Source organism: Zonotrichia albicollis, chromosome 2, assembly GCF_047830755.1.
Source record: "Zonotrichia albicollis isolate bZonAlb1 chromosome 2, bZonAlb1.hap1, whole genome shotgun sequence".
Taxonomy (NCBI): domain Eukaryota; kingdom Metazoa; phylum Chordata; class Aves; order Passeriformes; family Passerellidae; genus Zonotrichia; species Zonotrichia albicollis.
The window spans coordinates 17,276,285-17,293,480 of record NC_133820.1 but is presented as its reverse complement, the minus strand read 5'-3'; the positions used below and the strand labels follow the sequence as shown (position 1 = coordinate 17,293,480).

The following is a 17,196-nucleotide window of genomic DNA, read 5'->3' as shown; positions in this document are numbered from 1 at the left end:
AAATTTCAATTTCCCAGACACCAACTAGGAATATCATTCTCCCAAGATGAGCAGATCATGAAATTCATGACTTTTGTAGGAGATAACTTCTTATCACAGACACTCAGTGAGACAAATAGCAAAGATGCCCTTCTAGGCTTGCTTTTTGTAGCTAGCACAGGACTTTTGGGGGATGTAGTGGTTTGTGGCTGCCATGGCCACAGCAATCATGAAATGACAGAGTATAAAATGTTCAGTGTAATGAGAAAAAAGGACAGCAGAGCTGCTACCCTGGACTGCAGGAGAGCAAATTTCAGGCTATACAGGGAGCTGTTTTAATGGAGCACAGTCAGAATCTGCTTCTGAGGGTTTAGGGAGCCCACAAGTATAGGTCAGACTTTAGAAATCCCCTTCTAGAACACTGGAGCAGATGAATCCACTGTGGTTTGAGTTAAGCAGAAGGAACTAGCTGAACAGGGAACTCCTCATGGAGCTCAGGAGGAAAAAGAAATCATGCAAGGTCAGGCTTCAGAAGGCACAAATTCAAAGCTCCATTAGAATTGAAAGAGAAACATCACCAAGGGAAAAAAACAGAGACTCATGTTTAGGAAAGGAAATGTATTTTATTGAAAAAAAAGGTTACATTTCACTTATACACCATGAAAATACTGAGTTGTGTGTTGTTTTCATAAGAAGAGGTCAAGACTTGCACAAGAAAACCACATTCTTTATTACAGCATTACTCCATGAGATGAGGCTCTGGTGGCATCTGCACTGGGTGTTTTCACTATACAGTAGAGCAGGGCTACTAAATGTGCTTTGGGCAAAAACCCTAAATATTGGCCTCTTCCAGGTGCTACTGCCCATTGCAGACATGGCACTCATTTGGTCAATACTGAATTATTTCTGAATTAGAGACAAATCTCATATTTCTCTACTCACATAATCCTAGGCAAATTCATAGCTACCCCTCCCCTCCATTTTTAACAATCTTTATTAATTTTCCACATTCAGCCAGATAAAAGCATGTTAAAGCAGAATATGGCTTGCCAATCTCCCACCTCCCAGCAAGAAAACATCACTGAAAGGGGATTCATTGCACCAACAGACACTGACAGCAAATCCAGGATCACTGGATGGTGCTGAATTCTCCAGGGTTTCCTCCCATCACTGCAGCTCCAGCAGCAAGCCAAGTTTCCTCCCTGCCAAGGCATGAATTCAGACCCAGCACCTGTCAGGCATGTGAACACAGGTGCTGTACCAAAAGCAGGGCAGGAGAGCCTGCAGGTGGCATCCCAATGCCATCTGTCACAGCTGTGTCCCAAGGACTGTGCTCCAAGCCAGCTGTGACAGGCTCCATCACACCTCTGAAAGCCCCTGTGAACTACAGACCTCTGGGGTGGAAATTCTTATCAATCTGTCAATGAAAATTAATGCCACATAAATTCTCAGGTAACTGTCCTTATTTATTTATAGATTTATTGATGTAATTTTCTCCTTGCTTAAAGGGGGTGGAAAGGAAAAGAGCCAGACCTGGACAACTCTGACACCATGCAAGTGCTGTGAAAACAAACTGGACATTTTCTCCACCTGGGTCTCCCCATTCCATTCCCTATTTAGAGCACTGATTTATTCTGTGCTATTTCCTGCTCTGCTAGGCACAAGCATCACACAGGTCATTAAGAACAGCCACACCAATTTTTTAAGTACTATAATATTTTTGCTACACAGAGGATGGGATGGATTGAGAACACCAAACTCTGATTACTGCATCTCCAGCTCTTTTTTTAAGTGCTTTGCTCACAAAGATCTTTTCTTTACTATTAACCATGCAGCTGTGCAATTAGTGCTCAGCCAGCACCTCACTTCCAGGGAGAGGCAATTCCAGTCTCCCTCCTTTAGAGCAGCTGCATTGTCCCAGACCCTCTCTAGCATGGGCACTCATCTGTTCCCAGCATGAGGAGGTTAAGGGAACTAAAGATTAAAGCTTCAGGAGTTTTGACTGGATGAATTCCCCATTGATTTTAGCTCTTTCATGTCCCTTGTTATGGAGACAAGCAAATCAGGGACAGCAGAGATGATGGGAGAGGAAGGTCAGGGTACAGCTTTCTGGTGTAGCTGAGATGGACAAGCTAGATCCACCACAGCAGCTGATAATTCTCTACCTTTCTTTCCAAAAGCACAAAAGCCAAGCCTGAATCATCTGAATAATGCACTTCCAGAGTCTCTTGGTTCTCCATGGCCTGCAGGAGAAATTTAAGGGAATTATGCCGTGGCCAGGAGAGCAGGGGGGTGTACACCAGGAGCTTTGGGGTGCACAAAGAGCTGTGCTGAACCACAGCCTTGGGACAGCCCTGCCCCACAAACCCAACAGCTCCACACCACCCTCAGCTCAGAGCAACTCCTCCACATTCCCCCACAGGAGGGTGCAGGCAAAACAGCCCCTGTGCCACCACCACGGGGATGCTGCACCCACAGATTCCCAGGGGAGGAAAGGCAGGCACAACAAACCCCCAGCACTGCTGTTCCCTGCCACTGCCTCCCTCCTCAGCATCAATTATTCATTCCAGTGACATTTCCACTGCTAACTTAGCAAAGCAGAAGTGCTTCTTTTTTAACACATCCAGAAATTGGGAACTCTTGGGAGAACAACTCAGGATAAATTCTCCTCTATTTTTGCAGTGGTGATTCATTCACAAGAGTGGTGAGGATGCTGCCATGTTAAATTAAAAGGGACATAAACGATGCTCAGTTTTGCCAAACTGCTCTGGTAGGTATTGACAATTATCACAGGACAATGCTCCAAAAACTCCTTTATGATGCAGACCCTTGTGCCTTTTACAAACACCCAGAAGTTCAACAAAAAAAATGAATCTGGGCAGTTGTGCTTTAGCCCTGGTCTCCCAGCCATAACAAACAAAGACTCAGTATGCTCAGCAAGATGAAAAAACCCTGCTCTGGTTTTGAACCCTGTGAGCAGCTTTGCCTTTTGACTGAATGGGATTTTATCAGAAACTCAGCTCTCCTGAAAGGTATTTATGAATTTGAATTCGGCACAAACAAGTGAAATTCTTCATGCTATTACAGCTGACAAACTACAAGGAAAAAAAATCTTTTTCTATTCAGCAGTCTGTGCACAGGTTTAGCACAAGCTGTGAATTAGCTTGGTCAGCTCCATACAATGGAACAAGCCATTTTTTCCCATCTTTTGCCATCTCTTGGCTTGTCCATGTTGCTATTAAGCACTTTTAAGACCCCCCTGTTTTATTTAATTAAATAAACAAACCCATCTCCAATTTTTAATCTAACTTAGATGTACTTGAAACTTCTTTCCAGTGCAAAATTCCAGGCTTATGTCACAAAGCTCACCTGATTTTAAAGTGGATAAGGTAGCAATATTTAGGGTTTTCTTTTTGAACAATGGTTATTTACCATCCTATTGCCTCTCTCTACTAGGTAGAAGCCTTACTGCAGGAAGGATACAACTTGTAATGGCCAACCAGAAAAATACACTAACACTAGAAAGCCTACAGTTTCATCAGAAATTAAATAATTTGCTAATACACAGAAATTCATTGTTTTTCTGGCACAGAAGTTGTTGAATTACTACACACACCTCAAGGACAATCATTTAAGATGTGTAAACAGATAACAGGTCCACCTAGTCAGTACAAAGCACCACACAAATTTTAAGTACATAGAAAGTTTGCTCATAAATATTTCTTTGTTTAACAATTCAGCACTAAAAAAATATGACTTAAAAAGGCATCTTTTATTAAGTTATTCAGTTTGTCCAGGGCTGGTGGGGTTGTACTATCCCTACTATATTACAGCCACCTGACTCTCTTTCCAAACCATTTTACTTCTCTGGAAGAAAAGGCTATGTGTGGCTGGGACCCAAAGCTTCAGCACAATCTATAAAAATATAATTCTTTAAGACCTTCTGCTCACATCCTGAAGGCCTACTCAGCCAGCCCCCCAAATTCTGCTTCCCACCCCTACCACATTGCAAATAAAGCTTCAACATACACACACACACACAGAGTACATAAATTACACTCTTCTACACACAGATTTTGTTTTTTCTAAACAGCAATGCAACCACGAGGGCAATAGGTGTGATTTCAGTGGTAACATATGGCACAGCCTTCTCATATTGCTGGTTTTCTCTCTCTCTGAATAATGTGCTGCCTTATTCACTGGGATTTATTACCATTATTTGAGGAGGCACTGATCAGGAATGGGTGCACATTTAGGAGCATCCCACCTGCCTCAAAAGCAGCAAAAGCACCAAACTGGTGGCACTGGGTTCCTGGTGAAGCAGATGGGAGCTTTCCCTGGCTGTTGAGTACCACACCACATTCCTCCCTTCTGGGCAATGCTGAGGACTGGCTGGGTCTCTCCTAACAGCAGCAGCCCTTGCTCAGGGCATACTCCTCCAGTGGGTGACTGAACCTTGGGGATGTACCTGAAATCTGCTCCTGCATGCATGTTTGTAATAAGCTCATTTATTGACAATAAAGCACTTTCAAGAGTTTCCATTTCTTTCAAAGAGCTGTTTTTGGGCTGTGATGGAACATCTCGAAGCTCAGTTTCCATGGCTGACAAATGTCTCCAGTGGAGGTGGTTCAGAAAGCTGCAGAGCTGCTCAGCAGGCTCTCACTTACCAGGAACATGAAGAACATGTGCTTGCAGGAAGAACAGCTCTCTGGGTATCTAATCCTGCCATTCTACAATGACTACAGCCAACAAGCCAGTGAAGCAGCAAGGGGATGTGAAAGGGATGTGTCTCCCTTTATGAAGAAATATTTTAGTACCAGAGTGACCAGAATTTGTAACATGTCTCAGCTTTTAAAAGTATTCTTCACCTGGACAAGAACCTTTACTTGGGAGAGGTGTTTTTTTCTCCAGTATAAATAGAAACCAAACCTCTGCAGGACACAAATGGAATGACACAGCACCTCCTGCTCTCCTTAACCTGGATCCCTGCTCTGCTCCTCCTGCAAACCACCAGGCTGGCAGGGACACTGCTGAGTGCTGGCAGGAGCTCCTGTTCCCACAGGAGGAACATTTGTTTCCCACTCTACAGCCCTGAGTGCTCTACCCTACACAGTGAAGGTAAAAATTCAGTGAGTGGAGTGCAGTTAAATGCTGCACAAGGAAGAGATCTCAAAATTAGTTATGGTTCTTAATCCAAGCCCCTCTTCTCACCTTGTCTGCAGGAAAAAAGAGCACAACACTATGAGGTCCTACACATACAAGTAAGAGGAATGCAAGGGAGTGCTGCAGAATGCCAGAGATTTTCTTCCCATGAAACCTCTTAAAAAAATAAATTAAGACAACGAGGATGTTACTCACTTCCACATCTTACAGTAAGATGATTACAGGGCACAAACGTGTTTTCTTCCATTAACTACCCTTTCTCTATCCCTAGGACATAACTAAGGAAACATTTAATTACATCCACTTTATTCAGCAAGACTATCAAACCATTCTTGTGCTGTTTAATTCTGAAATGATTAACATATTTAAAAATAGGATCTAAACAATTTGTGTGTGCACAGTATAATAAAGGTAGATACTTTTATTACAATCTTCCTTGCCACATATTTTAAAATAAAATTAATCAATACAATCACCATAACAGTCTCAGACAACAAATTAACACCATCCAATCAAGACACAGTTAAGATACTCAAAGGCAGTATGAGTAGCTGGAAACCTTGGTCCTCCAATTCTTTTGTGTAACACATGGATTATGGATTTCTCCCCATGTGAGATAAAAATCAGCACACAAACATCAACAATTCATACTTCAGGTTTCTGAAGTGTTTCTATTGAGTGTGAGTAGCACTGATTTTAGCACAATGTCTTTATGCACGTCTCAATTCTCCGCATGTAGAGACTAATCCAGGCCCAGAGTCGATGGTTTGTAAACAACTTTTGGTCTCTCCTGCACAGGTGGCTCCAAAAACAAGTGGGTGGACTTGAGCAGTGGCCACAGGCACTGCAAATCACTCCAGGAAGAGGGGACCTGACACAAATTAACTCCAGAATGGAGAAAGAATGTGAGGGCAGTCGAGTGGACACAAAGCATTCACCTCTCCCACAGCTCCATGTGCTGCCAGGAGAAGCCTCCTGTGCCTCTGAGCTCACACAGGTGGCACTGAAGCCACCAGTGCCCAGCAGGGTCACACCTTCCATACTCCCAGGATGGCCAGGGAAGATTATCCATCATTACAGACTCCCTCTCTGGGCTAAAGTGCTTGTTCTCCTGCCATCAGTCAGGACCTAGGCTAGCTGAGATTAACCTTTTATCTTTAACTAAAGGTTTGCAAGTGAATCAGACAATGCTGGTCAGTCTCCTCCAAGCCCCTAAAGGAACAGTGGGCACTATCTGACACTGAGACAGCTCCATGAGACAGACAGCAGGAACTCAGGGAAAGATACAGGTATAATATGCAAGAGAGGAGGGAATGGAATATTACACAGGACTGTGCTGAGTCTTTGAATTTTGTTCTGCACATGAGCTTTGTGTAACTCTAAACAAATAAAAATGTGTACCTTGACATTAAAAATACCTGTTAGCCTGCTGTGGCTACAAAACATTAGCTACAGAATATATTTACAGATCATATCTGATGTTTGTTCCTGGCAAGAGATGTTAAGCCCAATTCTTCACTGAAGATATAAACCTGACCTAATTTAGACCAGGTCAGTGGGAGTTTAGAACAGGTATCACATGAGCAACCCTCAGGGACTCAAGCAGATGAAGTCAGCAGCCCATTGCTACAGGATCCAGCTACTGTGAAACAGAACTTCTGCAAATGGAGCTCATTAGTATGAATACTCTTTTTTTTTTTTTAACATGGGTATGTCACAGATTCTGAGGAAGGTGTGATTTACTGAACAGATCCATTGTCTAAGAAATGGGGAAAGATTACACCTGACAGGTATAAACTGCTCCAATAAACATATCACTTTGTATTTCATGTCAAGATCACAGCTCATCGTGGTTTATAATTAAAATCTTTTGCAAGGTAGCTCCAAGCTTCTCAAATTCCAAGCTTCTTTATTTCAGAGAAAACAGCCCTTGCCTTGCTCTCAATTCTTCCTGAAGTCTGTTTATTCTAATGGCAAAATAAAATTGTGCTGTCTCACTAAAAGGGCATTGACCATTGTCTGTACAGGCAGTGAAGTTCAGGATGTTGATCTCTCCTTCCTAAGAGGATAGCAGAGATTATACACTTCCACATGAAATTTTAAATTTAATTTTAAAAGATTAATAAACTCACAGTTATGTTTGGAATATGGCATGCAGCACTTGGTTAATCAATGTTAGAAACAGTTAAAATCCTTTTTGTGTTCAACTGCTGAAACACATCACCAGCTACAGTATTTAAAATCTTTGCTGAAAGCAAGTATCTCAAAAGAGGTAATTGTCCTCCTGGCACAGCTGCCCAAGCAAACAGCAGCTTACTTAAAAAGGGGAGAAGTATTATTATGAGTATTTTCTAGACCATCTGGAAATTTGTGATGCAGGGAGAACAAAATTTAGAACTGTCGAGCTGCAAAGAAAGGTTGTTCAATGTGCTCAGAGAATCATGGAATGGCTGAGGTGGGAAGGGACCTCTGGAGATTTTCTGCTCCAACCTCTGAGCAGGCAGGGCCAAGTTCAGTCAGCATCTGAGCATCTCCAAGAACAGAGACTCCACAACCTCTCTGGGCAGCCTGTGCCAGTGCTTGATCACCTTCACAGTGAATTACATTTTCCTAATGTTTAAATGGATTTTCCTGTATTTCAATTTGTGCTCTGTCTATTTATCACTTCCTTGGGCACCACTGGGAAGAGCCTGGTTCCCTCTTCACTGCTTCCCATCAGACACTTGCACACACTGTCAAGCGAGGTCACAGCTTTTTACAGGTTGGGTAGCAGCCATGAGCTCATATCTCTGCTATTGAGTGCTGAATTTAGCAACTGTGCACAACACCAAAGTTATTATTGCTAGAAAGTTATTTCATTACAGTGGTTACTAAAAACTGGCAGTAGAGTCCCATTTTGTAGATAAATTCCTGCTGATTTTTTTCCTTAAATTCTCAAGTAACATAATTTTTTCACTTTCAATGCCAAATGCAGGAGAGGAAAACAATCACAAATGCAATTTCCATCCCCTTGTGTAGTCTGAGACAAGTAAAGGTCCTCAACTTGATCTGGATTTAACACCACACTAGACTTTATTCTGGGACAAGCTAGAACATGGATCCCATACAGAAATCCTGCACAAATGTGAGTGTCCAATACCTGTCAGCAGAGCTGCCCTGCTGCTTTAGGATGTGGCTATGATCCACAGGACACTGAAATTATTAAAATTCCCATTCTGATACCTTATCAAGCAGAATTGTGCACTAATAAAAAAAATAATAATGTATTTCTGTAATCTCTAATTGGTGTTGCTTGCAGAGACTTTATGAACAAGTTAATTTTTCTGTTTCACTGCATTTGGTAAACACTTGTAACTGACCAGATTTACTAAACCAAAAATACTACTTTTACCACATTGCTTCATTGCTGAGGCTGCCAGCAATGCTCAATAATGTTAAGGGAAGTGCCCATGTAGTTTCTAAGTACATCCACCCACAATGAACAAACCAAGGCAGCCAACTCCAGGGTAAGAGCTGCTTTCTCTTTTGCCCTTAGTTAAAATCAAACCTGGCCTCAGAGGCCACCCTTCTAACCAGTGGTACTGAATCAAGGCATGATCTCGTTGATATTGATGAAGATGTTTCTGGTGCAGCTTTTGGAGGAAAATCATGTGGGCACCATGGACATGAGAAATAAGCAGCCAGGACCTGAGACAACTGAAACTGTGCAGCTGTTCATGGACAAGAAACAGGAGCAGAGATCAGCAACATGAATGACACCTCAAGGTCACTTCAGAGTACTGAACATGCCAAACATCTTCAAAGTCCTCCTACACACAAGCAGAACTGTGTGTGTAGCTTTAACCCTGCTTAGTTTCATAGCAGCTGAGATACTGAATACCAGGGTAGGTAACCAGGTACCTCCAGGAAAAGGGAGCATGGAGCCAGCTCCATTGGCACTAGATGCCATCTTGAAATACATTTTCCAGTCAGTCAAGCATTCCATTAGCAAATTCACATCTACAGTCTTTGGCAAGGCAGGAACATTGCTCTTTTGCCCTGGGTAATCACACAGACTAAGTGAATCTGACAGACATTGGGATACCCGAGAATATGCTTCAATGCACACTAACTGTTCTGGATTTAAAACTGAGCAAGGCCAGCACATATGTTTGAGAGTGGATATCTGCCTATGCTGGGCACTATTTCATGAAAGTCAGGTTTCTGTCACAGATCTAAGGCAAATATTACAATTTACAGGAAAGAAATGAGGACATCGATACATTGTGCGTTATTGGAGACGTGGAGCCTTTATAACACGGTGGCTTTCACTATGATCTCTGGGTTTTCTATGTCCTTTTTGCTTTGGACCATTCTCAGTTCCAGCTGGGCTGAGTTTGGTTTGTTTCCTTCTCCAGCTTGCACTAAAAAGATGACATCAGAATGTCATTAAAAACAGCAGTATAAAAAGAAACAAGTTACATTGTTCTGTTACCCCACGATTTTCTCTACCTGCCTCCCTTCCCTGTTCTCCCTTGCTGCTCCCTGCTAAAGGTTTCCAAGTTGGAAAATCCAGGTCAGCACTGATTTCTTATCACCACTGTTCCACACTTCTCTCCAGGAAAGAAACACAGCTCTGCTGTTAATTAGGAAGTCACACAGACATGCTCTAAGAGATTTCCTTAAGTACTGAAAGATGGGAACTCCAAGGGGAGAGAAGCTGGAAAAAAATCACTCCTCACATGGGCCAACACAGCAAAGAAATTGATTAGTTGATAAACTACTCTCAATGCTAAGAGGGACAGTGGGTGAGCTACACTGAAGCAGGAGCTCTTTGGCACACCGAACTCAGCAAACATCTCCTCGAGTTGTGCCAGGTTTGCAGAGCTGAGTCAGGCACAGTCAGCACGACCGTCACCCAGCACAAGCTAAACAGTGACATCTGCAGTCGGCTCTGGTCAAAAATGGCCCTGGAGGACACAGCAGGAACATGCACACAAAACTACCAAGCTCTCATTCTGTAAATTCTCTGCCTGCCTCTGCAGTGAAGGGATGCCTTTAGTCAGGAAACCCAGAAAGCTCCTTGAATATTTCTCCTGATGCCAATCCAGACAACAGAGGAATGAGGTCTGGATGAATTTAATTTACCTTTTGCACTCTTAATGGTCCTTTGCAGAACATGCTGCATTGCTGACACAGTCTTTTCACATGCCACCTGCAACAACATATTCAGTGTTTAGTAAAACTTCAGCTACCTACCTTAATATTACTTAATATTAATTAATACTATTTCAAAAATACTGCTGTTAAGAGGAAAACATGACTGACAAAACAAACATCATGACAACTATGCAATGCAGAGTTTGGGATTAATTTTTTTTTTTTACTTAATTCTCCTTAAACAGGTATTAGAAATCATAATTGTATCAAGGACACTGTGTCCTTAAGGGAAAGAAACAGAAAAATGGATTTGAGAAATTATTTTCAGTGCTTATTATGAAGTGAGGATAAAAAATGTAATTGTAAACATGGATGCAGTCTGTCTCTCTAAAAAGAACAATATCTTATTTGGCAAAATTACAAAATCAATCTGACTGAAATATGACTGTTTAATGTCCCTTTTGGCAAAAGGGACCTGTGGCCTTTTCTCAAAGGTGAGGAAAAAAAAAGCCAAAACAGAAGAAAATATTTAAATAATGTCACAAATCAGAAGTTTTTTTAAAAACTCAAGAGAAACAAGGTCCAAACTTGCAGAGAGATGTGTAACTTCTTCCCCACCTTCAAATTGTTTGGGTGCTTGTGTGTCCATGCCAGAAGCATAGCAGCAAACAAGTCTCCTGTTCCCACAAAGACAGCATCCACTTTGGGAGACTCCACTCGAATTCTCTGTGTTATCCTGGTACCATCTGCTTTAGCTACAACACAGATCCACAGTTAAGTGACAGACCCAGCCACTAATACAACAGCAATCACTAGAATTTAAAAAGAATTTTTTTTTTAATCATCATCAGATTTGAATGTTTGGAACATAAAGGAGTATTGTAAACTTTGTACCAGATCTTTTAAAAGGAAAAGCCTACCAAAATTTGGCCAGCTTGGGACAGCATTTACAACTTCTATACTGTATATACTTTATTTGAGAGGGAGAAGGGAGTTACCACCTTCATTTTTCATCCTTCATAACTGCAAGCATCAGGTGGAAACATTGTGTGAACACACTGAATCCTGGTGACAGCACAAAAGGGGACACAGAGAAGAAGCAGGAGGGTATTTTATAACCTATCAAGGGAGGAACAATCTGCTAAGAGGAAGGAGAGAGTGACTTTTCAGGAAAGCATTCAAATATGCCAAGTTGCTGTTTTACATCCTTACTACCAGGGTCAGTACCAGGGGCTGTAAGTCCCAAAAAACCTTGCCTAGGACATTCTCCTCCTCCTCCTCTGCCCAGGGGCTGCATGGAGCTCAGGCCTGGTGCAGATATTCCTGTGTACAGCCCTGCTGTCCTGATGTACTTACTGAATTTTCCAGATTCATCTCAGACCTGCCTTGCCTCCCTGACTCTGGACTGTCACTGGGACCTGTCTGCCACCACCCCCCTGTCCTGCTGACCTTATTCAGGTCCCATGGGTGGGGACAGAGTCCTGCCTGGGCTGTGCTCACACTCAGCTCTTGTCCTCCCTCTTGGAGCAGCCCCAGTCTCACACTACTGATATTTATTACTGCAGGACAAGGGGCTCACTAAGGAGTCTGTGCTCCTTCCATGCAGATGGGCCTGATGGAACTCCTTCTTTAAGCACAGACAGGTTAGAAGAGAGCACAGCTAAGGAAGGAGCTCTTCACTTACTTTTTTGGTGGCTTCCCAGAGCAATCAGGTAGTCATTTCCCAGAGGTGCCTGTAGATCTGAGCTTGTGATCACCACAGTCTCTGGTCCCATAGCATGGAGCATATCCATTACCTGCCAGTGTGCAAAAAGGCAGCAATCAGTGACTGCAATATGTGTGGATTAAACTTTCATTCATAGTACTGAGGATTTTTAACAAACACCCTATTTTGGCATCTTTTGTAAAAAGAAAAAAAACAAAACCAGTCTCTATTCAAATAATTCACTTGAATTAGGGGCATTACTTTGAACTAGGGGAATCAAAACATCCATATTTAAATGTACACACTTGTTAAAATATACAAGCATTTCTGTTTGTGTTATCTTTGGGTGCTCCTCTGGAAAAAATACTCTGTTTCAGCTGTGATCAGAATTTTTGCCTGCATCATGTTTTCAGAACATACTCTCAAAAGAATAAGAGAAAAAATATACAGATGCATGCACCTCATATGGCATCTTGAAGCATTTTCTAGAAAGCCAGCAACTCCAGGCCATGAAATCTTATTAAGCTACTACTTTTAGAGTTACCAAAACTTTAAAAACCTAAATCAGAGGCAGATATGTGTCTATCTCAATCTTCTTTTCTCATTCTGTTTCAACCCCCAAACTACAGCTGTAAATTATATACCTTTGCAGATGTATTTCCACTCTGTCTGTTCCTCATTATACTCATTAATACTCTACTCCTGACATCACAATTGGTTGTTACAGACAGAAGTGATTTTGATTTCACACAAAAAAGAATGACTTCAATAATGAGTTTAGTATAAAACATGGATAAAATATTAATTCTCCCAGAAGAGTTTAACTAAAAACCCTCTCAGGCTAGCTATGACTCATGAGCAGCTGGATGATAAGGATTTATTTCTGCTATTTTTTAATACTTTATTGCTTTTTTTTCTTGTCTAAGCCTCCAAGTTTCTTCAGCTGTCAGATCTCTTTGCACAGACATCAGTGGGGTTTTGGAGAAGCAGTAAATCCACCAGCACACATTGACACAATCAGTTTGTGCAGGAATATAAAACAAAATTTCATTTTATAGTCACAATTCACCAGGACCCTAATCTCCACTGTCTCTAGCTGTAGGACTTAGTCCTTTCTACATTAATATTACATCATACTTAATTTTATGTCAGAAGACACTACTGCCATCACAGGTCTTGTTAAGGAAAGGAAAGCAAGCATGAAATCATGGAAATCGATGCCAGAATTCCTGCCACCTTTAAAAGGGACAAATTCCAGCATGGATGATTACTCAGACCCATATATGACATGCAGCTGGAAATACAGACAGATTAAAGTATAATATCCTACAAACAACTTCTTTAAAAATGTTGCCATTTCTAAGTATAATTCCATCTCTTTTTTAAAGCCCATCACAAATCAGAGCTATGGCATTAATCAGTCAGAAGACTAATTGGCAAAACTGTTTAGCACAAGCAACTCAGGTTTGCAGCTGAAATATGCAAATTTAAAACTAATGGCTGCCCAGCTAATTATGTTCTTCTCAAGACTGGTTCCACTGGAGAGATGAGAACAGAAGAACTGGGTTGCAGGTTGCTGGTACTGGCATGAAGCATAGCTCATCATCCTCACCCAGCACAGTGGGGTAATGCAGAAATGGGGACAGAGGAAATTCAGAGATGAGATCTCTGTAGCTGCTTCCTGCTGTGAAGGGATGGTGACCAACCTGTGGTGTTTGACGTTGCTACAGCAAAAAAACAACAAACATGTGGGCTGACAGAGCCCCAGCTACTCTCCAGGGTGCAACTGCAGCGGCTGCTTGTTTAAAGATTTTGTGTTCTTCTGAAGTTCAAAACCAAACTGGAGGGAATTACATCAGTCCATTATGAAAGCACTCGAGTAGCCAACAAAACAAAGAGCTCAGTCCTTCTCAAGACATCAATAAAACTGGATTTCTATTTTGTCCTTCGCCGCCAAGCCCTACAGGTTTTTATTTTCTTCACTTTGTGTGAAAGGGCAAATCATTACAGCTCCATGCAATATATTTGCAGGCCATCTATCTGCTCTGTATGGCAATGACAGCAGCTGTCAATGCTGTGGATTTATCTGGGAGAATAAGGAAGAGCTGTCCTCACACTCAGCATTGCTGAATGTGGGCAGCAGAGCTCCAAACAGGTTCCTAATGCCTGGGGTCCCCTGGGGTTTTCACCCCAACCAAATAATATCCACAGAGTGGATTATTATATATAATAATGCACTCTGTGGATATTAATATAATATAATATAATATAATATAATATAATATAATATAATATAATATAATATAATATAATTAATGTAATGTAATATAATATCATAATATAATATAACCAACAGAGTGGATCATTATATATATTTTATATAATAATATGTTATTATATATATAATTAGATACAATAATATATATAATTTATTATTATAATATATATTATCTATTCTTGTATATAATGATAGATATTATATTATTATATATAATATACATTATTATATTATACTTTTTTTTTTTTCCATGTGTGCTGCTGCCACTCCTCCTTCACTGCAGAAAGCAAGTTCAGAGAGATGTACTCACTACCACTGTAATCCCTTTCTCTGGAGCTCCTTTGGGAAGTTTCTTTGGAATTCTGACACTGAAACAGGAAATATTTTGTGCCTGCAGTGTACAAGCTTTAATGATAAACACATGGCAAGGACAGAGGCCAAAGTGACTCCAAGGCTGGAGGCAAAGTGCAGCACGGCAGGCAGGGATGCAGAGAGAGATGTCACACACCGCACCCACCCTTTGCCCACTCACCTCCAGTGCATCTTTTTCTGTGAAAATCTTCCTGCCTGTGAGTAACCTGAAAATGAAACAGAAATCTTAAAAGGGCAGGAATTCTTCAGGCAGTGATTTTTTGTTTGTTCTTTCAGAGGAGGAAAGCTGGGACTGCACCAAACAGGCCAGACCCATCTGTAGCTCCACGGTCTGCTGGAGCAGACCTCAGTGTTGTACGTGCACAGACACACAGAGCACTCACACCAGTCCCACCCTGCCTCTTCCAGAGAGATCCCTGCATCACAAAAATCCCCTCACAAGTGTTTTCTCCCCCTCTCCCATGTAGCTGCTGCCTCCCCTTTAGGGGACAGCCTGTGCTGCACCACCAGAGATCATCTCCTGACCAAACAGTCACAGCTGCGTAGACAGGACACGAGGAGACATTTAAATTCTTAGCTGCCCTGAGATGCTGCCATGGTGGTAATTCTGAATATATTTTTTTTTTGTGTGGGGGAGGGAATTTGAACCAAACTATTTCAGTTCTGATATTCTGGTACAATTAAAATGTTCATACTAATGGGTAAGGATGGGGAAGGTACTTTTTTAACCTGTCCAAGAAACACGCCTTTGGTGATAATAAGAAATAATAACGAAAATGAGACACTGAAGAAAATAAGAAGAATCTTTTCCTCATATAACTCCTGGGTTTTTAATTGGTTTCAACATTCAGCAATTGAGCAAATCTGAAAAGCACCACTTGAAACTAACAGTTACACCCAAAACTCAACACATACATACATAAGGCACTATATTGAGACAAAATTAAGGGGTATCAGTGTTCCCTGCTTTTTTCCACAAGTTATTTGGCTAGAAAAGGAAATAAGCACTTACTCAGCTTCAAACTGGTTAGGAGTGATTATATCTGCAACAGGTACAACTTTGTCCCTGTAGACTGGCAGGAGATCCTTGGGCACATACTGGGGAGAAAAAAACAGTATCAGAAGCTGTCAGAGTGTCTGAGATGTGGGACTGCAGCTCTCCTTCCCTCACCCACCACTCCTGCTGCTGCTGAGTGACCTGACAGCTCCAAGCTCTGCAGTTACAGTGGCACAGCATCCTCCAGCTGGGCACACTGTCACCATCAGCCCTTTCTTCCCTGGAGGGGATGGGAAGCACCATTTTTAAGCAGATGGACCTAAACTGGCAGAATTAAAAAGAAATGATGTCTGGGTAAGGAACTTTTAAGTTCTCTCTCACCAAGGTAACTCAGCAGCATTAGGAAACAGTGTCCCAGCTCACTCATGTCCTTACCTCCAAACCAAACTGTTTTGTTCAAAAATTTTTGATTATAAATGAATGGGTTTTTTTGTCAGTGTGCAGCCTGGTACCGGCACATGGGATCTTTCTGTCACTGATCCCAGCTCAGATCCCAACAGCTGTCAGATCCCACATGAAATAAATAATCTTCATGTAGGTTCCAGGGCTATGTCCATTCCCAGGATGACTGACAATGGCAGCCAGGCTACCAGCCAGAACACAGCTCTGGAGAGGTGATGAGAGAACTCCAGAGAGACAGGGATGGGGGATATTTTCCTGTGGACAAGGTCTGTTGTCTCAGGAGAGAGCCAGAAACAATCCCAGGGCTGGGCAGCTGTCATTCTTTCCAGATACCAATCTCATTCAAAACCAAGAAATTTAAGGACTAACTTACTTGATGCTGGGATCCAAAGCACCTTTTTTTTTGTTGTTGTTGTTTAAAAAATACTAAAACTTTATACATCTTTGTATCACAAACATTCACTACACAGAAAATCCAAGCAGAAGAATACTCACCATAGAGCCTTCTCCATTCCACTTGTCACCCATCACTGGATCACACACTGGAAAAAAATGTAGGTTTAGAAAGAGGGTACAGTTATAAAGACCCTGGTAGGAGGGAGAAATTTTAGGTAACACTGGTGGCAACAGATCAGCATTGAGCACCTCAAAGATTACACACTCTCACAGCTCTTGTAGGACACTGAAATTTGTATCTGGTGGCTGCCAATTTTGAAAGAGTAGGTCATGTGTCTTAAAAAGTTGTCTGGAATGGTAGGGTGGAGGGGAGAAACATGGGAGAAGCTAACAGCTCTGAAAAGAGTCCTATTTTTACTTAAGTGTGAAAAAATATATTCCAAATGTACACAGCAAAATGTTGTGTGTGTATTAAATAAAGAAAGTACTATAATGAAACAAGAAGACAATTCATGCCAAAGTACTTGGTGTAATGATATTTAACACATGTTTGGCACAGGTTCTGGACCACCAGCAGTACTAACAACACACTCCAAGGGTCCTCAATGAGGATGGAAACAGCCTGGCACTGCACTTCAAAAAGGAACATTGTTCATTGTATTAACAGATCTTTAAGCAAGATCAAAAAGAAGCACAAATTCAAAG

The 17,196-nt window shown here is 41.6% G+C and overlaps 1 protein-coding gene across 1 annotated transcript in view; it reads right to left on the bottom strand.

Moving 5' to 3' along the window:
- Positions 1-582: 582 nt before the first annotated feature.
- Positions 583-17,196, bottom strand: part of PDXK (pyridoxal kinase) — a 47,183-nt gene continuing 30,569 nt past the window's right edge. The window contains exons 5-11 of the mRNA XM_005489001.4: positions 16,591-16,637; positions 15,649-15,734; positions 14,797-14,842; positions 11,966-12,077; positions 10,900-11,036; positions 10,270-10,336; positions 583-9,545 (exon numbers count right to left, since the gene is read on the bottom strand). Of these exons, the coding sequence (XP_005489058.2) occupies positions 9,433-9,545; positions 10,270-10,336; positions 10,900-11,036; positions 11,966-12,077; positions 14,797-14,842; positions 15,649-15,734; positions 16,591-16,637 (608 nt within the window). The 3' untranslated portion in view covers positions 583-9,432. The remainder of the gene's footprint in view (positions 9,546-10,269; positions 10,337-10,899; positions 11,037-11,965; positions 12,078-14,796; positions 14,843-15,648; positions 15,735-16,590; positions 16,638-17,196) is intronic.